This window comes from Tachysurus vachellii, chromosome 2 (assembly GCF_030014155.1).
Source record: "Tachysurus vachellii isolate PV-2020 chromosome 2, HZAU_Pvac_v1, whole genome shotgun sequence".
NCBI classification, from domain to species: domain Eukaryota; kingdom Metazoa; phylum Chordata; class Actinopteri; order Siluriformes; family Bagridae; genus Tachysurus; species Tachysurus vachellii.
Window position 1 is genome coordinate 38,053,461 of NC_083461.1, and position 27,500 is coordinate 38,080,960.

General features: G+C 41.6%; 2 protein-coding genes across 2 annotated transcripts in view; both read right to left on the reverse strand.

Moving 5' to 3' along the window:
- glrba (glycine receptor, beta a) overlaps positions 1-3,898 on the reverse strand; it is a 16,919-nt gene extending 13,021 nt beyond the window's left edge. The window contains exons 1-2 of the mRNA XM_060892300.1: positions 3,723-3,898; positions 1,780-1,911 (exon numbers count right to left, since the gene is read on the reverse strand). Of these exons, the coding sequence (XP_060748283.1) occupies positions 1,780-1,911; positions 3,723-3,727 (137 nt within the window). The 5' untranslated portion in view covers positions 3,728-3,898. The remainder of the gene's footprint in view (positions 1-1,779; positions 1,912-3,722) is intronic.
- Positions 3,899-12,765: 8,867 nt separating this feature from the next.
- The window catches only part of wdr19 (WD repeat domain 19), a 20,431-nt gene continuing 5,696 nt past the window's right edge, over positions 12,766-27,500 (reverse strand). Inside the window, exons 15-36 of the mRNA XM_060864599.1 lie at positions 26,895-27,044; positions 26,537-26,684; positions 25,885-26,092; positions 25,547-25,706; positions 24,034-24,144; positions 23,810-23,919; positions 23,674-23,731; positions 23,428-23,568; positions 23,249-23,331; positions 23,088-23,171; positions 22,864-23,010; positions 22,014-22,138; positions 21,411-21,520; positions 21,249-21,317; positions 20,219-20,296; positions 17,397-17,493; positions 17,091-17,215; positions 16,757-16,838; positions 16,491-16,641; positions 16,264-16,387; positions 13,712-13,788; positions 12,766-13,375 (exon numbers count right to left, since the gene is read on the reverse strand). Of these exons, the coding sequence (XP_060720582.1) occupies positions 13,261-13,375; positions 13,712-13,788; positions 16,264-16,387; positions 16,491-16,641; positions 16,757-16,838; positions 17,091-17,215; positions 17,397-17,493; positions 20,219-20,296; positions 21,249-21,317; positions 21,411-21,520; positions 22,014-22,138; positions 22,864-23,010; positions 23,088-23,171; positions 23,249-23,331; positions 23,428-23,568; positions 23,674-23,731; positions 23,810-23,919; positions 24,034-24,144; positions 25,547-25,706; positions 25,885-26,092; positions 26,537-26,684; positions 26,895-27,044 (2,553 nt within the window). The 3' untranslated portion in view covers positions 12,766-13,260. The remainder of the gene's footprint in view (positions 13,376-13,711; positions 13,789-16,263; positions 16,388-16,490; positions 16,642-16,756; positions 16,839-17,090; positions 17,216-17,396; positions 17,494-20,218; positions 20,297-21,248; positions 21,318-21,410; positions 21,521-22,013; positions 22,139-22,863; positions 23,011-23,087; positions 23,172-23,248; positions 23,332-23,427; positions 23,569-23,673; positions 23,732-23,809; positions 23,920-24,033; positions 24,145-25,546; positions 25,707-25,884; positions 26,093-26,536; positions 26,685-26,894; positions 27,045-27,500) is intronic.

Sequence of the window (27,500 nt, forward strand, 5' to 3'; positions counted from 1 at the left end):
CCCTACAGTGTTCACCTGTTTACTGTGTTTTATCTGGTTTGATGTTATTTTGTCTCAATCCCATAAACTTTGATGAGGTAAGTTAGTTAAATTACTAACATAATGAAGTGGAAGCATTAAGCAGGTCTAATTACTTTTATAGTGTTTATACTCTATTTACTTTAATATTTACTTAAAGGTGAGGTGCACGATGTCTGAAAGCCAATGTTGACGTTTGATTTGATTTCACCAAAACAATCACGCCCCTAACCCAAATGGGTGTCACCCCTGTTTTAGCTCCGCCCCACACATACATACGCAACCCAGGTAACTATTATGGCGGAACCTGCTGGGGCAGCTGGCCGAGGGGATATTTTTATCAGTAAATGAACACAATGAGTAATACTATGGTAATACAGATGTGTTTGTGTAGTACTGTGTGTTGTACCGTGAAAGGTTTAGCTCCGTTTCACGCAGAAGACAACGTTCGACACCTAGAACCCGAGGCAGAGGTAACGGCAGGTATCCGCCAAGTCAATGTTTCAATCGCTTTATGCTAATGTCAGACACGTGCACTGAACACTCTCTCCGACGCATATTGACAAGACACGCCCCCTTCTGCTCATTGGCTACACGTTTGTTTTGTTAGTCGGCCCGACTTGGTTTTCTGAAGCAGTTTTCAAACATTGTGCACCTCGCCTTTAATGTTTGGGTTAACTGATATTCTATTCAGTTTTATACTCTTCTGGCATCAGTGTGTGTTCCCTCCACACCTGATCTATCCAGACTATCAGATCAGCGATCTCAAGCCACTAGTTTCATAGTTGTCCCGTCCTCTCACCTCTCCTGTCCATGTTTGATTAATGAAACCAGTCTGTTTTGTGTTCCAAAATAAATTAACATATTTTCTAGACTACAAGAGAAAATATATCAGCCTTTAAATCTAACTTAATTTCCCCTAGTTTACTTTATTCCAATCCCAGTTAGATTTCCTCCCAATCCAGGATGTTTATACATGATACACAAGATCGTTCCACATAATAGTAACGTTGAGGATTAATTTTGGTTTAATCTAACGTTTAGTTAGTATTAGCATTGTTACTTCTTTAGCAATTTTCTTTGTTAACTTTATTAAATTTGTTGCATTAGTTGTACATGGAGTCTTCTTATCTTGGCTCCACCCCATCATGTTATTGGTTTACCTGATTTATGCTAGTTAAGCTACTCCTAGCACTGTGATTTTTTTTTTGTAAGATTGTAAATGTCCATAGAAATGCAGAAACGTGGTATGTTTAATCAATGCATGGTATATTAATCAATAACTAAAATAGCTACCGTAGAAAAACATCCGTAGACTCTATATAATATAAACATGTAACTAAACAATCAACTAAATAAACTAGCGGCTCTTTGATAGGATTGAGTTGTTTTGAGAAAACGACGTCAAATATCTGGTAAAATAGCATGAGTTTGCAGGGGAAATGCACTGATCCTGAATGTGGAAACAGAAGATAAACATAAAGCACTGAGACATCACTGGGCAGGAGGTCATTCTGTCTAACAGAGCAGTAATTCTTTATGACCGACACGCTCGCTCGGGTGACTTCTGAAATATTGGTGCATGGGCTTCTGAGCAAACACGGCACGTGCACGTGTGAGATAAGAAACAATTAAAAACTTTTTGGGGTGGAAAAAAACTGAAAAATGACATCACTGTGATGTCACAATATATATATATATTGCATGTGTATTTGTGTGTGTGTTTGTGTGTAAGAGAGATACACATGGAGAAAGACTCACGAAGGACAGACGACTGGTTTTTTGCCTTTCTTTCCTTTCTTGGGTTTGCCTCCTTCTTTTGCTGCACCTTCAGCAGAAAACTGCACCAGCAGCAGCAGCAAGAACAACGACCTCATGTCCATGACTGAACACCTGCATCTCACACACATACACACAGCGTGATCTTAATAACCCAAACACCAGTGTTCACCTGTTTTCCTACAGACGATTATTGATTTCAAGCCTGACAGCATCTCCACATTAACTCCACACCCCTGCTGAATGAACACCTAAAGCGCTGGACATGTAAGAGTGTTGTGTTAGTCGTCAAGAAAACTCATTAATCAAGTAGCTTGTCGTGTTTTTAATTATTAGCGCAGAATTATCTCGTAGACACACACACAGAAATACACAATCCAGTGTTAATGCAGCAGGGTTAAGGTAAAGCCTAGTGAACTCCACAAACGTTTAACGCAGTGTATTAATCAAAGGTCAGTTCAATGTGAACTTAATTCAAAACCAAAAAAATGCTAATTATGAAGGTCCATTATTTATATGATGTTAATTCTTCATTGTAAGTGTGATGCAGGAGTCACCTTAACACCACACAAGGTATCTAACCGCACACCGGTAGTTTTATCCAAAGGCAAACTGTTTATTCGAGGCTATAGTCAATGCTTTCATTTGCAAGTGCTAAATAAAGAGCTGAAAATGTGCAAGTTTATTTAAACCCAAGTGTTAACTCATTCATTCAAAACTCAACACTGTAAAAATAATAAACCTTGTACTAGTTAGTGTAATCCTGTCCGAGTTCATTTAACACCAGGTGTGTTAGTTGAACACTGGGGGAAAGAGATAAATTAAGAACGAGGGTACAAACTCAACACTGATTTAAAACTGCACATAATTAACACTGCAGATATCATTTGATGTGAATTCAACGTTTGGTGTCTATTTAACACTACCAAAGTGTTAAATAGATCACTCCAGATTTGGAGACAGTGAAGGGGTATGTTAGAAATGATATATATGAGGATATGAGGTCATTCAGTACTGTAAGAGTTAACTACACCAAATGTCTTTTGCAGTGTAACGTCCTGACTGTTGGTGTTTTAATGCAACATTGAATTGAGGCTGAATTCAACACTAGATGTGCATTCATTGAGGTAAGAGTACTCAGTATTCAGTACTGTGTAATTCATCTGTGAGTGAGCTATATGACTCGATTAGGTTTATTTAACACTATAAGAGTTTTAATCTGAGGCTACAATTCAATCTAGGTGTTGATTCAATACATGACCACAAACCCAACTCTACTGAAGGATTTAAACGAACAATATATACTTATAGTCTGTATATATATATATATATATATATATATATATATATATATATATATATATATATATATATATATATATATAGTTTATGTGTAAAGGCATTTGCGAAATTGGGTGTTTATTACAATTAAGTCGGTTAATTGTAAACGGTTTATTCCGCAGTGTGAACGGAACGAGGTGAGAGAGAGTACAGCGTAAACGTTCTTTGGCGCGTGCAGAGGATGCGGGGATTTACCGAGCGCGAGACAAACTTATGCACATAATAAACACACACATACACACACACAAACACACACACACAAACACACACAATTGAGGTAAGTTTGACTTGGGGAAGTTGCAGTGTCATGCACTTTAAACACCAACCACACTACTCGAAGCAGGACTTGCCCTTGACAGTGAATGCGCTGCATCCCAAACCGCAGAGTATTAAATAAATAGGTGCTGCAAATAAGACGTTAAATCAGAGGTCGCGTGCACACGTCAGGAAAACAAGCATACTAAACCCTGGGATACTTGTGTTTATTAATCTGCAGTATGGTGTGTGTGTGTGTGTGTGTGTGTGTGTGTGTGTGTGTGTGTGTGTGTGTGTGAATGCGGTTTGGGACGGAGCTCGGGTCTTACCTCATGAAGTCCGGCCAAGAGATGTAGGTATATGTATATATATATAAATAAATCCACGCTCACTCACACACCAGCATCTGGTTATAACACCCTGTAGCTGTCATAGTCCATCTCTATCCCGTCTTAGTGCATGTGCATGTGTGTGTGCGAGAGAGAGAGCGAGAGAGAGAGATGCACGCGCGTGTGTGTCCGGTAAAAGGAGACAGAAACGGGACGAATGGGATTCCGCGTGCACAGCAGTGACGCACACACACTTCGATACACAGCGTCCCGTGCCGGTGCGAGAGAGCGCCATTTTTTTCCCGCGAAAAAAAAAACGACTAAGGCAAAAAAAAATTAAAAAGAGAGACGATGAAGTACCGAATAATTGAAACCGATTTGCACGCGACAGTAGTTAATGTGGGAGTTGTGCAGAGGGTCCTCAGTTTCCTCAGTGAAGTGAATATATAAGGACACGTGGTGAGGATTGTGGAAGTTTATGGCAGAACAAAATGTTCCCATAATGACAAGAACCCATTTTGTGATCCATTGTGTGAGGAGACTTTAAATGCAAACCCTTTGATCCACATCTGATTACACTTACATCCATTCATTGGTGTCACCTTCATTCCTGGCTCAAATACACTAAGCTGTAACGGAGTTTTTATCTTTCACCGCTAGCAGCATACCGTCATGTCCACCTCTTCTAATGACAAGCAAGGAGACAACCAAGAGGTCTAGTCAAGTGGGTTTTCGTGCGATTCCCAGAGGTGATTCCAGGAACCTTGGGGACATTTATTCCCCTTTATTGCCATAATGTTACTCTTAAACCTTTATAAATAATCAACACGATGAGCCAACTATATTTCAACTGCTAGCTGTTATGCTATAACAAAAAAAAATCGACAAATATCTACCAAGAAAGCTAGCTAAATCTTTAACATTACGTTGTCTTGCCTTGCATTACTTTATAACTTGGCCTGTTGTTGTCGCTATAATTTATTTTGTCGGTCTATTGCCTCGACTATTTACCACTTCCTCATTTCCTCCTTTTGTTTTTTCTTTCTTTTCTTGCCTCCAGATACGTTTTCTTTATTTAAAGCAGCATGACAGATGAAAATAAACTTGAGAAAGACCCCCATGCCGGTGAAGATATGAAACCCCTTTATGGGAGTTCCTGTTGTAGCATTTCTATCCGTGGGAGGTTTTGGGGAAGTTTTATATTTATGGCATTTGGCAGACACCCCCTTATCCAGAGTGACTATACTATCATATATATATATATATATTATACTTGAGGGTTAAGGGCCTTTCTCAGGAGCCCAGGAGTGTCAGCTTGTTGGCCCTGGCATTCAAACTCACGACCTTTCGATCAGTAGTCCAGCAATTTAACCACTAAGCTATCACTTTCCCTTCGGTTTTACACTTTGAGAATTAGTATGATCATGGAGGTAGCATCAGACAAGCAATCACCTACCTTGCCTGTCCTGTAGCTATTACTCTGGTCATTCCTTCATTTAACTTGTACACATTGGAACAAAATGTTGTTTATTCAGGACAATAGTCCGCCATCACACAATACAGTTCACGGTTAACACACAGGACAGTATGTTCTAAATATAATATCGTCATGCTATAATCTGAAACTGCCTGCAGTGATGGATTTTTTTTTGGTAGGTCTTGATTTGGCCAGGTGGATGCTAAGTAGTCCAAACGCCTCAGAGAAGAACATGTTGCAGGGTCTGGTGAATCAGTTATGGATGCTATGGTACTTTTCACGAAATGGAAGGAGGGTGAAGAGTTCATTCGGGAGGTGGGAGGGGTTATCTACGAAGATAGTATTTGTAGTGCTTGTAGAAGGTCGGTGGTGGGAAGAAAGATGGGATTGTGCTTCTCAACTCTTTTCACAATCCTCCAATGCAGTTCCCAGACATTCAGGAACAGAAAGGGGACCATTTGTGCTCCTTGTTCTCCGCAAGAAGTAAAGATGCTGTTGGACTTTCCTGGCTCAGTAGGTGGGCAAAACAAGGTCCTCAGTGAGGTGCACACTGCACTGTGTTTTGACTCCCTCCACAGTTGTATCATTGATGTGTTGTGAAGAGTGAGGTTCTCGGGTCTTCCTGATGTCAACAATCATCTTTCATTTTATCGATATTGAGTAATAGATTGTTGTCTCTAATAGATTGTAATAGATTGTTGACCATTGCAAGCTGTGTCTCTTCCTCCCTCTTTGCTGACTTACTGTATCACTGTTGCTGTTGAGGCCCATTACTGCAATATCATAAGCAAACTTGATTGTCGTGACTTCCACGATATTCTCCAAGCTAGTGTCTACATCTGAACCCCAGACAATATTCTTGCTACCCAAAATTTCACAGTCTTCAAGACTTTCAAAAAGCAAATTCATAAAGTTAAGGGAAAAAAACAGGATTTGTGAATTTGCTAGCTAGCATAGTCTGAGTGCTGCTTTCAGGTTACATCTAGCAACACGCTTTTGTTATGATTTTAGTCTTCATCCACCATCCTACCATTTGATATCGTTCCTGATTGTGTCCAGGTGGTCTGTGTATGGTCCTTGATTATTTTGTCTTAATATACCTATCTTATGTCTCAATCAGCTCCCTAGTTTGTGACTGCATATAACGTTTACACAAATTCAGGCACTACATGCAAGCTATTTACATTTGTAGATGAAGAGTTTGTCCGTCATATTGAGAGGATTCAGAAAATATGAAGGAGATCATAGTGATCATCGATGCTCCCTGGTTTTTAGGGTGCATTGTGGGTTAGTTAGTTGATTGAGATAGCACATCTTGTTCCGCTGTGAAGTCTTGCTGCTTGTAATTTCTAAGCCTTGTTGCATAATTCCATCATGAATATTTTGACCATCGTTGGTTTTCCCAATTCATATTCTTGTATCTCTCACAGGACTCAAGATATATGAAGCGATCCACAACTGTTAGCTAGTTATGGTGCTTGCTAGCTACAATGTCGTTCTGGAAATGTTTAATGTGATTCTGCATCTATAGCAATAACAAGAACTGTAACAAAGCTCTCTTAAAATGGAAAGCTGAGAGCAGTTGGATGTGGAATTTGATGTAGAAGCAATTATTAAATTCATACTTGTGTAAGATTCTTCAAAATATAGTGGAGCATTTCTTTAATGTTGGGTTTTGGTTGTAGCATCTATGAATATAGCTCACTATAGAAAGTGTGCATGAGGGGGAGGAAATGATAGATGGCACTTCAAGTAGCAGAGAGTGTGTATGAGAGAGAGAGAGGGAGAGAGAGTGAGAGAGAAAGGAAGAATAGTACCTCTCACCCACTCATCTCACACACACACACACACACACACACAAATTGGGCACTCAGTGCACAGAGCTACGTAGGATTAAGTGTGCAAGAAATATGCGTATTGACATATGTTGTGTGTATGTGTGTGTGGTAAAGACCTAGAATGCAGCGGTGTGAATGTGTAAGAGTGTGGATTTGTGTAAGCAGAAAGGACATCAGAGCTTCGAGCATGGCTTTATGCCAGCTCACTGCAGAGGACGAACACACACACACACAGTCTTTACCCGTTATTAACCTTCTTCAACTACTTTCACTGCCACACTCTGTGTAATGAACCTAATGAATCTTCTTAGTAACTACTATAAACAACACACACACACACACACACCTTCACTGCAGTTATGTAGTGACTATGAGTTTCTTCCTTATATGTGAGTTATAGTGCCCACACCCACACACACACACACACACACACCATCTGTCAAAGAATAATCTGCACACAGCTCTCATTCTGCTCTGTCAAACTTAATACCTCCGGCTACAGAACTCTGCTTTCTGATTGGACGCCACAAAAACATTCAAATGTAAAGAAAAATCTTATTCAGAGCAGTTCAAGTATTCAGTCTGATCTGCTGATCTGTGACATATTTAGCTAAATCTGTTCATTTAAGAAAAATTTCAATCTGATCATATACATCATATACTGTATATTGAGTCTGAAATGAAACCTTGCTGTAAATCACTCACTCATCTCATCTTCTACCGCTTATCCGAACTACCTCGGGCTTATTCGAACTATCTCAGGCGTCATCGGGCATCAAGGCAGGATACACCCTGGACAGAGTGCCAACCCATCGCAGGGCACACACGCACACACACACTCTCACACACTACGGACAATTTTCCAGAGATGCCAATCAACCTACCATGCATGTCTTTGGACCAGGGGAGGAAACCGGAGTACCCAGAGGAAACCCCCGAGGCACGGGGAGAACATGCAAACTCCACACACACAAGGCGGAGGCGGGAATCGAACCCCCAACCTTGGTGGTATGAGGCGAACGTGCTAACCACTAAGCCACCGTGCCCCCTGCTGTAAATCATTCATTTATATTAGCTAAGAATTCTTAGAATAATTTGAATATATGTAATGAATGATTGGCCTTATTTACAAAATATTCTTATCCAATAAACATTCCAGTCTAAAAATTCTAATCTGAATCAAATTTTGATTGTATTACATTGCTCAAATTTTAAAACAGAAAAATTTGCAAATTCAGACTAAAACAAATGATAGATGTGAAATTGTGTGCAAGGTTTAAACCTTTAACTTTATTTTCAGCTTTAAAATTTTCAAACCAGTGTCAGCTTGATAAACAGATCCATAAATCGGTAAATTTTCATTTGGATTTGAAAAGCAAAACTTAAAAAATGTTCTACTCCTAATTACTGTGTATGAAATGGAATTGATTGTGATTTTCTTTTGTTCTAATTTAATTGAAACTTCACTTACAAATTGAAATAAAGGCATAAACATTCAGATTTGTAATTTTTAAACATTCAAAAGTGTACTGGCACATTTTTAAATTGAATATCGTCGCTGTCGGGCAGAATCCTCGTATCTCCAATACCGTTATTTTTCAAGAAATTAAAAAAACGCCGTACCTTATCTGCAGTACACAGGGTTTAGTCCGCGTTGCACTGGATTGTCTTGCGCTAAATTCCTGTCCTCAGACGAGCACCAGAACTAGCGGGGGTCAAGATTTTTTTTTCTTTGAGCCCAGTGTTTTGAAGACATTTACCTCAGAAGACGTGTTGATTCGTTGCGACAGTTGAAGTGTCCAATGGAGTTATGAGATTTGTGTTCAAGCTATTTTCAAGACTTTAGATTGGTTAATAACTTGTAAAAAATAACAGACCCACGTGGGGACTGACCAATAGCATCGATATGTGAAAAAATATGAAATTGACCAAATTTGGACATACGAGGTTTCCGCCCGACAGCGACGATATAATTAGTGCACCTAATTATTTGTTGCGAGATATTAAATATGTATGTATCACTGAAAATAGCTAGCTAAAGTTACATTTAGTAATATACGTTTCCTGAGCTAATGTGCATATTGTTTACTATTGATCAAACAATTGGTAGCTACACTGTTTTGTTTTTTGTTTGTTTGTTTTTTCATTGACAAAATTAGCTAGCTGTGTTGGCTTGTAAGTTGTTTAATTCCAATTATATAGGTATGTTTTCTGTTGTGTGGAACAGTTCATTCGTGTCGTCACTTATATTACAGCAGTTATAGATTCGGAAAGTCCACGGAACCATAGAAACAGTATCGTATTAGAACAAGTGCGTTCCAACAGTTCCAACAGCTTCTGACCAATCTGAATGAAGAACACCTGGTTCTCCTGACACACATGCTGACTACAGTAGCTAATGTAATCTGCAATCTCTTTCATTTAGTATGGTTAATGATTTAATTAGACAGTCGAGCATTTAACGATCCTGAACGGCGGTGTGCAGGAGGTGAACCGCACATGTCTGCAACTCTCTGCAGTACCACCCATTATATTACAGTCAGATAATTATAAAAATTAAAAAGAAAAAGAAGAAATACAAGATTTATTTGCGGCGGTTGTTAAATCCACAAAATGTCCTGAATAAGGGAGAAACGATCAAATAATTTCTTATCTAATAATGAGCTTATTAGAGCTCAAATCTAAGATTATTCAAGCTGTTTTTAGAAGATGTTACTAATTTATATTACTACATTATGATACATTTGGGACACACCTTCAGTAGGTCTACGTCTTCTGTTTGAGCCAAGTGGAAAATCAGACTAAAACCATGTTTCCACATGGATAAACTCTGGAAGAAGTGTAATTAGTATTGAGAATATAGAATTTTTCATCTCTAATGTTAGATTTTCTTTGAATTTGGCTGCACGGTCATTGGGTGGCTCGCCAACGTAATAGAATGCGTAATAGAATGCTAATACGTAAAGAAAAGTAAGCTGGTCCAGTATTCTTTTCGAGATCTTCACTGTGATTAAAACCTGAATGTTCCAACCAAGTTTGTTCTGAAACGTTCCACATAATCCACAACACATCTCATGATGCAAGAAGTTATTTTACTCCAGTTAGTCTGCGGGTTTCAGTTCAAGCAAAAAAGATCTTTACAGCTTTACATCCTTCCTCAATGTACTCTTGGGACTCACCATCCCTGGTTTCAACGTTTCCAGTTAGCCTTTTTTGGTCACTGTCACTCAAGTTTACATTGAGAATCATTGCTCCATCTAGTGGAGGTAAGGTCTAAATTTTCTGCAGGCGCTGAAGCATTTGCCAAACTTTTTGTTGTTTTTTGTATTCATCTGGTAGTTCCTTCAACCACTTGTCAGCTGGTTGCTAAATTCTGCAAGGCACATATTTCTAGACCATTTTTTTTTCCAATCAGTTTGTCTCTCGTTATTCTCTTCATATCCAAATTCATTGTCCAGCTAAATTTCAGTTTGTCTGGGTTTTTTTTTACAATGACAGGAGCGAATAATAATTGTAGAATAATTGTCACTTTTTCCCATCAGGTAATGGTGTTGTTGATTCTGTACTTTTCTGAGTTCTTTGAATGGATAGAGTGACCCTTGTTTATTCTTGCTACTAGGTGTTATAGGCCAGGTACGTGTTTCAGAACAGTTGTTTGATCTCTGTTGTTTAGCAAGCAAAGTCATCAACCTGATCCTCATCCAGCAGTCTCTCTTTATCCATTTTTCACTTTGTAGTTGTTCAGCTAAACATGAACCTTTGCTTTTTCCTCATTAATCTCACTTTGTAGTTTGTCTGTCTCGCACTTGTGCAGGTGTTGTCAACTTTTGTTTGCCCACAATCACAGAACATCCATCTCTCCAAAGGTTTGCCCTAAAACACTGCGTCTTCCCAAAAGCCTTTTTGATGTCAGCCAAATCCCATGTTCCACTCTCTGATTCTCTGATGTCATAATAGCACTTTATTATTTCCAGGCTTTTGTCCAGGTACTCGTTCTGGTTTTCCGTCATCTGGTCAACTGTTACATTAGGAGGCTCAGTTCCATTTCTGTTGTTGGTTTCAGTGCAGGGCTATCACCTTTGACATGTGAAGACCCCACCATGGAAGTAAAGTAGATGTGCTCTCAAGTTAAAGAAACAGAACAAAGGTTTTTTATAGTGCCTTTTCAAATGCAAATAGTTCTCTATCCTTGCTCAGTTTCATTTACTTTAGATATACACTTAAAAATCCATATCTTCCATTTCTATCAATGGAAGACAAATTAACTTACTGTTCCTTAATTTGGCTCTAGGCCACCGTTTTTCTAAAATGGTTAGATCCTATATTTCTTAACCAAACAGTGGCTACTGATTAAGCACCCAGTCAAGAATCCTAAATTCTTGCAGCAATTTCAGTACCAAACTATTTCAACAGCTTCTACAGTCTCTAAATGAACAGACCAAACTGTCTCTCACTCACTCATTCATTTTCTACCGCTTATCCGAACTACCTCAGGTCACGAGGAGCCTGTGCCTATCTCAGGCATCATCGGGCATCAAGGCAGGATACACCCTGGACAGAGTGCCAACCCATCACAGGGCACACACACTCTCTCATTCACTTACACACTACGGACAATTTTCCAGAGATGCCAATCAACCTACCATGCATGTCTTTGGACCGGGGGAGGAAACCGGAGTACCTGGAGGAAACCCCTGAGGCACAGGGAGAACATGCAAACTCCACACACACAAGGCGGAGGCGGGAATCGAACCCCCAACCCTGGAGGTGTGAGGCGAACGTGCTAACCACTAAGCCACCGTGCCCCCCAACTGTCTAACAATTCCTACAATTTAGAGAAAGGACAAGCCTCCTTCTTCAGACTCAAGATGAACAGACCAAATTGTTTATTTAACAGTTCCTACAGACACCAGGAGAAAGGCTCAAGCGTAATTGAACAGTGCTACATTATGAACGTTGGTCTGCTTCTTTTGAAAAACAGGGTTCGTTGAGAGAGCTAAGTTTCATTCACCAAATGAGGATCTTTGAGACAAACTCCAGATGATTTAAAGAATTCTGAACACGGACTCAGTTTGTTGAGCTTTAGTTGAGGTTGTAGAATCTCCCAGATTCTTCTGTTCAATTATTCTTGTTCCAGTGGTTTTGGTGAGTTCTCTTCTTATCTGTCTCTCCTTGCTGGCTCACCAAATTGTTAGATTTTACTTGAATTTGGCTGCATGGTCCTTAGGTGGCCCATAAAATGACAGGAAACTGAAGATTTCATTTCAGATTAGAATTAAAAATGTTATGTTTGTTAAAGGGGGGCACGGTGGCTTAGTGGTTAGCACGTTCGCCTCACACCTCCAGGGTTGAGGGTTTCAATTCCCGCCTCTGCCTTGTGTGTGTGGAGTTTGAATGTTCTCCTCGTGCCTCGGTCCAAAGACATGCATGGTAGGTTGATTGGCATCTCTGGAAAATTGTCCGTAGTGTGTGAGTGCATGAGTGAATGAGAGTGTGTGTGTGCCCTGTGATGGGTTGGCACTCCGTCCAGGGTGTATCCTGCCTTGATGCCCGATGACGCCTGATGCACGATGACGACGAGGCACAGGCTCCCCGTGACCCGAGGTAGTTCGGATAAGCGGTAGAAAATGAGTGAGAGAGTGATAGTGTTTGTTAAAGGGAACAGTAAAATAAACAAGACTCCAATAATTAGTTCTTAATTTTTTTTTATTTTGAAATAAATGAGCTCAGAAAAACGTATAACAAAACAATATCAAAACTGTACCAAACACCCCTCATTAAAAAATTCTTCATGCTCCTGATTGTGTAACTATATTTTGTTTAATCGATATGGAGGATGGCAGAGATTTTTCTTGAATTTGGCTGCTTGGTCGTTGGGAGGCTTGCCAATGTACTAGAATACGTCTAATATGTAGGCTGGACCACGTTTTGAAAATGAAATTGCTGATCCAAACCCCATATTTATAAATGAAAATCATGGAAATTGTCAGGGGTTCCTAAACTTTTGCATACGACTGTACTGTACCTGCTAACAAATGGCCTTCAACCAATAAACAGATACTGTTAGGACCTTCTACTGCAGAACTTATAATGGACAGGACAGAAATGTCATCCTGTGTATTGATCAGTTGATTGCTTTACAGATTAACATTACTGTTTACATTAACATTTACATTATGTTAAGTGGGGGGGGGGGCAGCACAGGCACAATGTAATCAGTGTATCAGAGCTCTTGCTGGTCCTGCTGCAGATATTTCGAGCAGTCAGAGATCTTCTTTAGCTGGTTCGTGCTCACACTCTCAGAACACATGGGACATGTAGATTCAGTCTCTAACAGCCTGTAGCACAAACACAGATACACATACACACACAGACAGATACGCAAACACACACACGTCAAAATGTCACTGCATGACATCATAATAGAAGCATCTTATTCACTAGAACAGGTAACGACACTAATCAACACTAATTGTAGTGTAGTGGACCGACTTACCATCACCAACCTGGAGTTATCGACAATTACAGCTTATCATTTATTAAAGAACCCGTTTATCATCATATTTATCCATTTGTAGTTGCATTTAATGTAGGACTCCATAAGAAGCTAGCTTCAGTCACATGATCATATGGATGTAGAATGATGGATGAAGAATAGCAGAGACTGGACGTACTGTGTAAACTGAGAGTACAGAGCAGGAAAGCTGCAGCATGGACACACACACCAGTCCTCCTTCACCATGTGGCGTCCCTGAGAGAGAAGACAGAACAATTATACCTGAGAGATAAAGACAAAATGTGTGTGTGTGAGAGAGAGAGAGAGAGAGAGAGAGTCACTGACTGCACATCCATCTGACCTGAACTGACCCTGCTCCATGTTTACACAGTAAAAGTCTTAAGGGACGAATATTTCACATGATTATCGCCCACAATTAACACCTCCTTGAAACTAGCTGACCAATGAGATTGGCGCTTTTGTTCACGTGCCTGGAGCTGCTGAATTTACAGAAAAACAGGACTAGTAGATCTCAAGCACAAAACGGTCTTTCCAAGCACACATTGATACCACGTAGAAGATGCACCAAGGCAAGGTTAATGTAGAGCTGCTGGTTTTATTGGTTTCTAAAAGCAAAGAGCTTTATGACAAACGCGACAGTGACTACAAAAATCTCGATAAGATATTATCTCCAAATGTTTACCTGCTGAACTGTAAAACTGGTCTGTGCCTTGACTGTGACAAAGAAAGTGTATTGAACTTTTGTATATACTTAGCGAAAAAATGGATATTATTACTGTGGTCAACTCCTCAGATACCCTCAGTCAATATGTGGATAAGTAAAGCCGCCACACTTCTACCTCTGGAAAAACTACCTTGTGATCTGCATCAAAGATCAGATGCTTTTTGGCGAACTTGGTCTTCTTTGTGGAAATTTCTGGAAGATGTTCAGTAGCTGATACATCCTTTTAATTTTTGGTCTATAAAATGACCCTGTTATTTACTTTGATATGCCCTGCTGTATTTTTTATTATTATTATAATTATTATTATTATTATTTTTTTATTATTTCCTATTATTATATTGTTTTGGCACTTTGTCTGTCTATGTATGAACGTGTACATCCAAAGATTATAAGGTGATATGGCCTATGTGGTTGTATGCTGATGTGAGATAAAGGTACCACTGTGTTGTGTTGTGGTGTTGTTAAAATAAAATTAACGGTGGCTTAGTGGTTAACACGTTGGCCTCACACCTCCAGGGTTGGGGGTTCGATTCCCGCCTCCGCCTTGTGTGTGTGGAGTTTGCATGTTCTCCCAGTGCCTCGGGGGTTTCTTCCGGGTACTCCGGTTTCCTCCCCCGGTCCAAAGACATGCATGGTAGGTTGATTGGCATCTCTGGAAAATTGTCCGTAGTGTGTGATTGCGTGAGTGAATGAGAGTGTGTGTGTGTGCCCTGCGATGGGTTGGCACTCCGTCCAGAGTGTATCCTGCCTTGATGCCCGATGACGCCTGAGATGACGCCACAGGCTCCCAGTGACCCGAGGTAGTTCGGATAAGCGGTAGATGAATGAGAAATAAATAAAATAAAATAAAAAATTCTTGATAAGAGATATTTCTTCTTCTTCTGCGTGATAAGCGAGTGTCAGAAGCATAAAGATGCGCAGTGCAACCTTGTGTCCTGGGGTATTTCTGTTTTTCATTAAGCGCCATCTAATGTCAGGGAGTGAATTTGCACGTTCACTCGGCTCATCGCCAGTGAAAATAGCTTGGGTATGAACGGCCAAAAAATGTCGCGCAAAAATGCTGGTCAAAAGCTCACGTGTTAATTGTCCCAGAGTGTAAGAGCTTTTACACCTGCTACAGTTCTGGACTTGGCACTGTGTCAATAATCACCAGAACATCTCCTTCACCTCCTCCCCCTCCTCCTCTCACAGTAGCTTGTACTGTCTTTTAGACTCTTCCTAAACTAGTTAGTGAAAAACAAATCAGCCCAGCAGCCTAGCAAATGAAAGCAAACTAACACTCGTAAGTTACCTCGGTCAGCAAAAGAAAAACCTTGCAAAAGAACTTAAACGAACAAGTGGAAGAAAGCCACCTTGTGAAAGCACAAAAAGAAACAAAAATAAAAAGCAAACGCAAATAAAATGCAACAGTGAAAATAGAGAGCAAAAGTAAACGAGTATGTGAAAGTGATCAAAAATAACCAGACATGCAATAGCATATTAGTGAGTGAAAGCAATCCGGCAGGCGAAAGCCAACAAACGTGTGAATAACAAATGAGCAAGCAAACCCAGCCTAGGAAAAAAATAAAAAAAATTTGAAAGCAAATTTGCAGATGAAAGTAAACTAATCTGTAAAAGCAAAAGCAGACAAATAAACAAAAACAACCTAACAAACAAAAGTAATCTGCGGAAGCATAAAAGTGAGCAAAAGCAAATTAGAAACAAAAGGTGAGCCAAAGCAAAGTTTCATGTGAAAGCAAAGTAGTGAGCAAAAGAAAGAAAGCAAGTGAGAGAAAGTGTGAAAGCAAAAAAGGAGCAAACGAAAGCAAACGAAAAGCAAATGAACTTTGCAAAGGGAAATTTAAAGAGAAGAAACCTTGCAAACTAGGAGGTGACGGTGTCACACTGACGTACAGATACGGCTAATATACTTTCAGCTACATGTTTGTCACACAAAACCACAACCGAAACAATACTTTTGTTTGTTTTTTTGTTTAAGTCTGTACCGTAGCAATGCAGTAGGGCAGGTTGTTCTTGCAGCCAGGGCAGAGCAGCTCACACTCAGGCAGGCTGAAGCCACAGTACGGACAAGGAGAGCTCTCCTCCTCTACCTCGGACGTGTCCGGACGACTTCACACACACACACACACACCCAAACTGTTGTATTCTCTTAATTTAGCTTATGGTACACAAATACTTAAACACACTTGTGTTGTTCCAAAAATGTTCATACCGGACCATGGCCTCGATCTTCTTCTTGTATTTAGGGTCGATCTGGTTGCGGTACTCGGGCCGCATCAACATCGCTGCAAAGCTGAAAGCTGAAATTTTTAATCCGGCTCGGTGACACTCGATGACTGCAGACGTCAGGATTGGAACAACGTCTGAAACAGAACAACACATACAGGCACGCACACAGTTCACAATACTTGTGAGCTGTCTACATATCTGTGTATGTGTGTGTGTGTGTGTGTGTGTGTGTGTGTGAGAGAGACTCACGTGTGCGGAACTTGCTGATGTTGTTAGATACCCGGATCAGCATGCGGGCTCCTTTTAGATGGTCTCCTCTCTTCACGTGTATCTGGCAAATTTATTATGTACATTTTTATTAGCTAATCAATAAAACACACACACACACACACACACACATTTCTGCTCATTACATTAACCGCCAGCACAGAATGACTGGGTGTTGAAGGTATCAGATCAGATTAATGTTTTTGTGTGTTTGTGTTTGTGTGTGTGTATGTGTGTGTGTGTTTGTGTGTGTGTGTGTGTATGTGTCTGTGAGAGAGAGAGAGAGAGAGAGAGAGAGAGAGAGAGAGAAAGATACCTTCACCAGTATGTAGCTGTGTAGAATCATCAGGTTGGTGACCATCTCAGCCGGGATCTTAATATTATTACTCTGAAGTTCCATGTACATACTGAACAGGACATCATGGGCATTCCTGTAGTTACCTACCATACACACACACACACACACGGGGGGGTGGACAATTGATTACCTAATTCAAAATCGAGAAATAACAACGTAGACTCAAGTCGTCCTGTATGTAACAACACCAAACTTTGAAAAGTTTGTTAACAACATTTGTTTGGTAGCACCAGACACCAAACCCGAGTCTAGACGCACACACACCTGCTGTTTGCTCCTCTCTGGCGATGATAATGGCCGTCCTCACGCTCTCCCTGTAGAGTTTGACTGCCATGTATAGCCGGAATAGGTACTTAGCATCCTGGGAGGGGGAAAAAACAATATATATATAGAATTCCCTCACAAACATCAGCCAATCAGCAGTGTAGCCCAATCATATGGCACACACACACACACACACTAAACCACTTCTACTACAGCCAGACAGACAATGGGGTCAGTGTTATTTTGTCTCAATGGCTAGGGTTTACTTTTAGGTTCTGCTCTCGCTACGACGTCGGTTAATTTAACAAACTGCTAGGACACATGATATTAGTCAATTTGAACTAGAATTAATTCAGTAACTAATGAATGATACACTAGGTTTTGGGATACAACCTATATTTAATATAACACAGAGTTGGTCAAACACACACACACACACAAACATACATACACACACGTTGGCTTGTGCTGTTTCAGCACAGCAGTGTTCTACTCACAGAGAGAGACTACATGCAGAAAGCAACAGAAGCAAAACAAAAAAGATTTACATGAATGAGAGTTATTACACAATAAGCACCAAAAACCAACAGTTTGGCCAAATGTGACAATAGTAAGGTCTTTGTCAAGGTCATGGGGTCATCAAAATACAGTGATACCTCGAGATACGAGTTTAATTCGTTCCGTGACTTTGCTCGTATCTCAAATTGCTCGTATCTCAAAACAATTTTCCCCGTTTAAATGAATTGAAATCCCATTAATCCGTTCCAGCTCGCAAAATTCCACTCCAGTTGTTTTGTTTGTGTGTTGAATATGAACAATGTACAGTACCTGTATTTATAAATGACAAATATTGTATAAACACATACAATAATAAAAGAGAATGTTAAAAAAATTAACTGGTTTTACTTTACAGAAGATGGTACGGAGGTTGAGGGAGGAGTAAACAGGCGGAGGAGTAAACAGGCGGAGGAGTAAACAGGCGGAGGAGTTAGGAGGAATTACACTTTCACTTTCGTTCACTTACTCGCTACTGTACACTCTTAATGCTACTGTACATTTAAATGGAACTTAACTAAACTTCACTAAAATTAACGAACTTAAATCAAGCATCGCGTTAGTTCTGGCAGGCCACGTCATCAAGCGTGCATCAGCTGTTAATCAGCTGTCCACGACACGCACCAATCCGGTTACGACAACCATATTACCCGACAATTTAAATTCCCATTCATAGAGCCGCTCTAGCGCTTCGCTGCTGCCGCGATCTAAACTCCCTCCTCCAACCCCGACTAATCCGAGCCGGAACCGTGTTCGTTGTACCAGTTTACGTCATAAATCTCCACATATTTTTCTCTCTCTAATTATTTATTTATCCATTCATTCATTTATTACTTTCCAAAAACGCGTAAGCGAGCATATCTAATACTATGAATGATTAATGATTCTGCTGTTATACGGGGGGTTTATTCTATTTTCTAGTCGCTGCTCTCGGCGCTCTGACCACGCATGCGCACGGACGGGCGCGTGGATTTTTGCCCAGAACAGAACCATACCGCCAACACTAACTGTATGCATATCATCTAATAAATTCTCCTTTGACAAAGTGGTCCTGACAGAACTGAAATTCTCTTAACTTAACTGAAATTGCTACAATTTCTGTTTTCTTTACATTAATTTTGCTTAATTTTCTCTTCACTTGTTTTTGCCTTTTTTGTCACTCTTTCCTCACTAACATTTGCCGGTTGTTTTAATAAAAACCTGTCCGGTCGGCATATCGGATGCGGTGTAGTCGCACAAGTTAAAATTTTTTAACGGATCCAACGCTTAAAACGGACCGTAAATTACGGTCCTCAGATGGTCGGCACCTCACGCAGCGCCTTTGCAACTCTCCATAGGAAATGAATGACTTCCTGTTTATCGGCCGTCGTTTGTCATGTGCAGTGGAAAAGCGGCTTTAACCGAGTGAGACGCGGGAAGCTGAGGCGGGAAACAGAGCACACGTGGTTGTTAGGGATCTTTGTTTCGGCGGCGGCGGCTCAAATACTCGTATCTCAAAAATTTGCTCGTATCTCAAGGCAAAAATTTGGTCGAATCACAGCTTATTTTGTGCTTAATAGGAACCTGGACCTACATATAGACCCTTGGAGATACAGGGACAGGTTAGCAAATGAATCTGGGAACATAAGGACAGTGGAACACAAATCTGGAATCCTGAGTAAACGTTATGATGGGAAAATAGGACCTTTGGAAATGTTGGGACCAAAGAATGTAAGAAGCTGGGAATAGTAGAACCTTAAAATAGACCACTAGGCCCTGGGGACCAGGGATTATAGGGACTGGGTAAATAAAACCTTGGAAACCTGGAAGCATAGGGACATGGGAACATAAGAATGTGGGAATACATGGACATGGGAACATAAGAATGTGGGAATATAAGGACATGGGAACATAAGAATGTGGGAATATAAGGACATGGGAACATAAGAACGTGGGAATATAAGGACATGGGAACATAAGAACGTGGGAATACATGGACATGGGAACATAAGAATGAGGGAATATAAGGACATGGGAACATAAGAATGTGGGAATATAAGGACATGGGAACATAAGAATGTGGGAATATACGGACATGGGAACATGGACTTCAGGGAATATAGGGACCTGGAAACACAGGAAGCTGTGTAAATAGAACCCTGGAGATACAGGATGCACATCTTTTTTTTTGGCCAGGTCAAACATCTTCATCTTTAGGTTTTTACAACAGAACAACATTTTAATCAACAGTTATTCAATATTTGTCATTAAATATTGTAGTACTTTACCTTTGGTATTCCGTCACTCTCTCCCATGAGGTAATCAATCAGCTGATTGGTCAGAGCCTGGTCTTTAGCTTCTCCTACCTGTAAAGTAATATTACAATTCTAACGATACCCAAATGAGATCCAGTCAATCAAACAATGCGATTAGATTTACTGCTATTCCCAAAGCTTGTTTAGAAGGTTTTCTGAGACGAATCTCCACAGTGTCACCAGTCATTTTCCCTTCATGTGAAAGTGTTTGGGGGGGCACGGTGGCTTAGTGGTTAGCACATTCACCTCACACCTCCATGGTTGGGGGTTCGATTCCCGCCTCCACCTTGTGTGTGTGGAGTTTGCATGTTCTCCCCGTGCCTCGGGGGTTTCCTCCGGGTACTTCGGTTTCCTCCCCCGGTCCAAAGACATGCATGGTAGGTTGATTGGCATCTCTGGAAAATTGTCCAATTGATGCCCGATGACGCCTGAGATAGGCACAGGCTCCCCGTGACCCGAGGTAGTTCGGATAAGCGGTAGAAAATGAGAGAGTGAGTGAGAGAGAGTGAAAGTCTTTAGGAAAAGGTTTCTTTATGCCTTATTAACATTGAACATACACTTATCTATGAACAGATAACAAAAGTATAAAAATGACAAAATATGCCAGCTCAGCATAATCAACACCCCCAATCCCCCACCCCCCGAACTGTGGGGAGCTGTGAATGAACGTGCAATACGTATGAAATTCATGTTAATAGCGTCCCAAGATTCCACATAGGGAGTGTGTTTATTTCAGTTGGAGTTTGTCCAGCAGATGCATTAAGGTGTGACAGAGACTCAGAGACCAGCTAGTCAGGAGAACATTTCACACCTCTGTTCTTGCATGTAAAATGCAGCATGTGAGGAAACTGGTGTTGACAGAACTGCTGGTGGAAAACAGTCTGAGGATAGAATTCAGTTCAGTTTGGCAGTGCTGTTATTTATCATAAACGCACAGTTTGGTTCATGAACCCAGCTGTAATATTGTTTATCATCATCATCATCATCATCATCATGTCCTTACCGTCTCAATTGCCATTTCTATAGCCATATTATCATCAGTGTTGGGACACTTCAGAAAGTGTTTCAGCGCCTGAGAAAGAAAGGTCAAAGAAAAGAGGATGAAGGATTCCTCCGAACGCAGTAAAGTCTGAAAAACGATCGTCATGGCGATACCAACACTCACCCTGCTGTATTGGCCGCACTTCCGGAAAAACTTCCCAGCCAGCAGGTGCTTCTTTTCTCCCTCAAAATAGAGTGCGATGCTCTGGTAGTCCTCCATACTGGCCTCGGATCCTGTCAATGATAACACACACACACGTACACACACACACACACACATACACACACGACTTTGAAAGAGAGCACTTGCTTGCTTCTCTGATTAATATTTGGACAGACAGGCAGAGAGTGAGACAAATAGATGGACAGCTGAAGCGACAGACAGGAGAAATGAAATAAATAGATGGGCAATAAAAATGGACAAACAAGCAGACCCAAAAGACAGATGGTCAGACAGATAGACAGATGGACACAGAGGTTAATTAGGCAGAAAGATGGACAGCCTCAGAAAAGACTGATGGCTAGACAGAGAGACAAAAGGACAGATAGATGAAAAGTCATATATATATACACAGTACATATATATATATATATATATATACAAAGAGCCAGGGAAAAAGACAGACGGACAGACAGCTAGATGGACAAAAACGGCAGCGTTTGTTTTTTTTCCCCTCCTACAGCTAATCTGGATCAGGAGATGAGAGCCAGTTGTGTTTGACCTCACCGATGATGTCAGCATACACCTCCATCTGGCCGTGCTGCTGTGCGAGCTGGAAGGCCTCATCACTGCAGTGTGACATCACCAGAAACTGGATGGCTGAGCCATAATCACTCAGGTGCAGAAAAAACCTGCAGGTGATCAGGATGTTGATGGGATCACATTTTATATCACACTCAATAAATGCCTTCAAGGTACATGAATTCACCACACACACACACACACACACACAGACACTCACTCTCACACACACTCACACACACACACACTCATACACACACTCACACAGACACACAGACACACAGACAGACACACACACACACACACACACACACACTCACTCTCACACACACACACACACTCATACACACTCATACACACACACACTCACACAGACACACAGACACTCACTCTCACACACACACACTCATACACACACTCACACAGACACACACACAGACACACACACAGACACACACACACAGACACACACACACAGACACACACACACACACACACACAGACACACACACTCTCACACACACTCTCTCACACACACACTCTCACACACACACTCTCACACACACACTCTCACACACACACTCTCACACACACACTCTCACACACACACTCTCACACACACTCTCACACACACACTCACACACACACACTCACACACACACACTCACTCACACACACACACACTCACACACACACACACACTCACACACACACACACTCACACTCACACACACTCACACACACTCACACACACTCACACACACTCACACACACTCACACACACAAAATTCAAGTGCAATATGTTTGTCTTCTATCATAAATATCTCTCTCAGACCTGGCCACCATCTTGGCTCCGTCAATGGACTGAGTTTCCCGCACGATTCTGACTGCTTCCTCTGGATTATTAAGATGCTCCAAAAGTATCCGGATCACATTGTCCCAGTCCCGGGCGCTCTCGTAAGCCAGCACGGCTTCTTTGTATCTACACACACAATGACAGATTTTATACTTCTACTTAAAAATATTTCTTGAAGCTTCTACATGGTGCAGCACACATACTTTCCATCAGCTTCTTTGGCTTTAGCATACTGCAGGTGGATTTTGGGAGAGCTCACATGAGGCAGCAGCTCTCCAACCTTTGCCCTGAAATGCAGGAAATTCACATGAGCCCTAAAATCGGTTTCACAGTAAACATGAGTGCTGGATTTATCAGTTTGTACCAGTTCTTGCAGCGAATGTAGACAGAAGCTGCCTTGTCGTAGTACTGGCCTTTCTCATAGAGCTGCGCCGCCTCCGAATATTGCTGCAAATCCGACAAGGAAAATCCAGCAAAATGAACTCAGGCTTCATAAAGAAAAAGAACACGCTTTGGTTTGTTTTAGGAATATTATTTTAGCACCTTCATGCTCTCCAAGATGGAGCCGCAGTCTTTCTTCAGCGTTCTGCTCGGGTGTTTGATGGCCTGATTGGCTCCTCTGCGGATGTCTCCCATCCTGATGGACATGCGGGCCACTCCAGCCATACAGCTCTCGTCATGCTCCTGGAACACACACACACACACACACACACACACACACACACACATGTTTTAACTCTTTTTAGGAGTTTACGATACCATCATGTACATATTAGCAAATGTTCTTACCTTGTTGTCTCCAGTGATGCCTTTCTCATAGTGCGCCAGGGCGTTTGTGTAATCTCCACTAAACAAGGAAAAATATGAGAAAATAAATCCTATATCTTATACTTATATCGCTATACTTAAACGCAGAAGAGCTTACACGAACTCCAGCTGTATGGCGTATTCCTTAGATATAAAAGGGATCTCATCAGGATGTAGCCTTTTAGCTAGCTGCAAAGCGCTATCCCAATGTTGCAGGTCCCTCCTCATCTACACACACACACACACACACAGGTTAACTATACCATTATAGCCATGTTAGAATGGTTTAATATACCCCTCAGTTTGTGTGTGTGTGTGGGAGGGGGGGGGGGGGTGAGAGACCTCCAGTGCTGCCATTGGATATGAGGAAGACAGGTAAAGGTCTTGAGCTCGGTTGTAATCGTTGCTGAACATTGCCAGGTGTCCAGCCAACAGATTCTTCTCCTCTATTCCCTGAGAATAAGAGAAAATGAATTATAAAAAGGAGGCATGACCTAATGAAGGAGGTGTGGCCTCAGTGTTTGTCAGACCTAATGAAGGAGGCGTGGCCTCAGTGTTTGTCAGACCTAATGAAGGAGGTGTGGCCTCAGTGTTTGTCAGACCTAATGAAGGAGGTGTGGCCTCAGTGTTTGTCAGACCTAATGAAGGATGCGTGGCCTGTGTGTTTGTCAGACCTAATGAAGGAGGCGTGGCCTGTGTGTTTGTCAGACCTAATGAAGGAGGCGTGGCCTGTGTGTTTGTCAGACCTAATGAAGGAGGCGTGGCCTCAGTGTTTGTCAGACCTAATGAAGGAGGCGTGGCCTGTGTGTTTGTCAGACCTAATGAAGGAGGCGTGGCCTGTGTGTTTGTCAGACCTATTGAAGGAGGCTTGGCCTGTGTGTTTGTCAGACCTAATGAAGGAGGCGTGGCCTGTGTGTTTGTCACACCTAATGAAGGAGGCGTGGCCTGTGTGTTTGTCAGACCTAATGAAGGAGGCGTGGCCTGTGTGTTTGTCAGACCTAATGAAGGAGGCGTGGCCTGTGTGTTTGTCAGACCTAATGAAGGAGGCGTGGCCTGTGTGTTTGTCAGACCTAATGAAGGAGGCGTGGCCTCAGTGTTTGTCAGACCTAATAAAGGAGGCGTGGCCTGTGTGTTTGTCAGACCTAATGAAGGAGGCGTGGCCTGTGTGTTTGTCAGACCTATTGAAGGAGGCTTGGCCTGTGTGTTTGTCAGACCTATTGAAGGAGGCGTGGCCTGTGTGTTTGTCAGACCTATTGAAGGAGGCGTGGCCTGTGTGTTTGTCACACCTAATGAAGGAGGCGTGGCCTGTGTGTTTGTCACACCTAATGAAGGAGGCTTGGCCTGTGTGTTTGTCAGACCTAATGAAGGAGGCGTGGCCTCAGTGTTTGTCAGACCTAATGAAGGAGGCGTGGCCTGTGTGTTTGTCAGACCTAATGAAGGAGGTGTGGCCTCAGTGTTTGTCAGACCTAATGAAGGAGGCGTGGCCTGTGTGTTTGTCAGACCTAATGAAGGAGGCGTGGCCTGTGTGTTTGTCAGACCTAATGAAGGAGGCGTGGCCTGTGTGTTTGTCAGACCTAATGAAGGAGGCGTGGCCTGTGTGTTTGTCAGACCTAATGAAGGATGCGTGGCCTGTGTGTTTGTCAGACCTAATGAAGGAGGCGTGGCCTGTGTGTTTGTCAGACCTAATGAAGGAGGTGTTGCCTGTGTTTGTCAGACCTAATGAAGGAGGCGTGGCCTGTGTGTTTGTCAGATCAAATGAAGGAGGCTTGGCCTGTGTGTTTGTCAGACCTATTGAAGGAGGCGTGGCCTCAGTAACTATCAGACCTCGTAAAGGAGGCGTGGCTTCTGTACACACCTTGATTTCCTCCAGTGACAGCACCATGCCCACATTGCCCATGCTGCGATACACTCTGATGGCCAACTCCACCTCCATGTGGTGGAGACACTCCCTGCCAAGCTCCGCCCAGGCCTCGGCCAGGCCAAGAGCTGAACACAAAGACCACGCTGCTGAGAACCTACACACACACACACACACACACACACACACACACAACATATGATTACAAAGTGCAACATTTGCACACCAAAAATTCTGAAAAGTAACAATAATATTATATAATAAATATATATAGAAAATGTGTGTATATGTGTGTGTCTGTGTGTGTGTGTGTGTGTGTGTGTGTGTGTGTGCACCTCTTTAGCTTAATGGCTTGCTGCAGCTGGGACTGGAGATGCTCTTTGCTGCTGCTCGTCTGTGTAACGGCGAGGAAAGAGTGTGTGCTCAGAAGTATGCTGTTCGTCTTGCCGCTCTGTGTCTGGCACGTCAGGTCACCGTTATACAACAGCAGGGGCTTGTGGGAAAACGGCAGTTTGGTGGCACCAGCCAGAATCACCTTCGAACCTGAGTGAGAGAGAGAGAGAGAGAGAGAGAGAGAGAGAGAGAGAGAGTTATTAATTCTGCAATATCAGGGTTACAAAGCAATAAGTAAGACAAACAAAACAAACAAATACAGTCCCCTCCAAAATTATTGGCACACTTCATAACAATCTGCAAAAATGCTCGAATGAGTTTATTCCCGTTTAACCAGAAACCGTTCTCATTAGACGTAATCTTTAGTAGTTTTCTCTTAATAATATATGTGCCAAAACTATTGGCGCCCCAAAGCATACTTTTAAACAAATGTGAAATAAATGTGATGTTGCATTTAACTTGATGCCTGATAACCGAACATTTCAGCCTGAAACCTAGCTGCCACTGCAAGGAGGTTAGGAACAGATAATGATCCAAACGTTGTTGGATTTAAACTCGTCTGCAAAAAAATAAATGAACATTTTTCCTCTCTACCCTGTATGGTGTCCTTATGGAAGGAATAAGTGTACACTTTGTCCTCGTCGAACGCCACAAAAATGCCTTTATCGTTCACCCAGTTTTCCCACAGTACACCCGTTATGGTGGAGGAGAAGTCTGTGATCTCCAACACAGAGCCGTCCACCTGCACGTTACATCACAAACACAACAGCAGCATATTAATATATTTGTAGTTAAAGCTTTTTTTGTAGTAATTACATATCTTATTGCTCAGACAGTAATAAGCAGAAGGTAATCTAGAGATTCATAAAAGAGGAGGACACTAAGAAACTGTGTGTGTGTGTGTGTGTGTGTATGTGTGTGCGTGTGTGTGTGTATGTGCATGTGTGTGTACCGGAGAGTAAAGGAACCCGTTGCTTTCATCATCAATGAAGACAAGCCGTGTTCCGTTGGGGTTGGGGAAAACCTTGCGCACGGCCACTTGGTGGCGATACTCATTCACACTCTGCCAGTCCTCGATGTCAAAACACTGAATCAGACCAGTCTATAGAGAGAGAGGGATAGAGAGAGAGAGAGAAACACTGAGAGAATAATAACAATAAGCACAGTTAGATACAGAGTCTGTGTGTGTGTGTGTTTGTGTTTTTATGTGTGTGTGTTTATGTGTGTGTGTTTACGTGTGTATGTTTGTGTTTTTATGTGTGTATGTGTTTGTGTGTATGTGTGTTTATGTGTGTATGTGTGAGTTTGTGTTTTTATGTGTGTATGTGTTTTTGTGTATGTTGTGTGTATGTGTGTTTTTATGTGTGTATGTGTGTGTGTTTATGTGTGTATGTTTGTGTGTGTGTGTATATATGTGTGTGTATGTGTTTGTGTGTGTTTGTGTTTGTGTGTGTTTGTGTGTGTATGTGTGTGTATGTGTGTGTATGTGTGTGTGTGTATGTATGTGTGTGTGTGTGTGTGTGTTTGTGTGTGTTTGTGTGTGTGTGTGTTTGTGTGT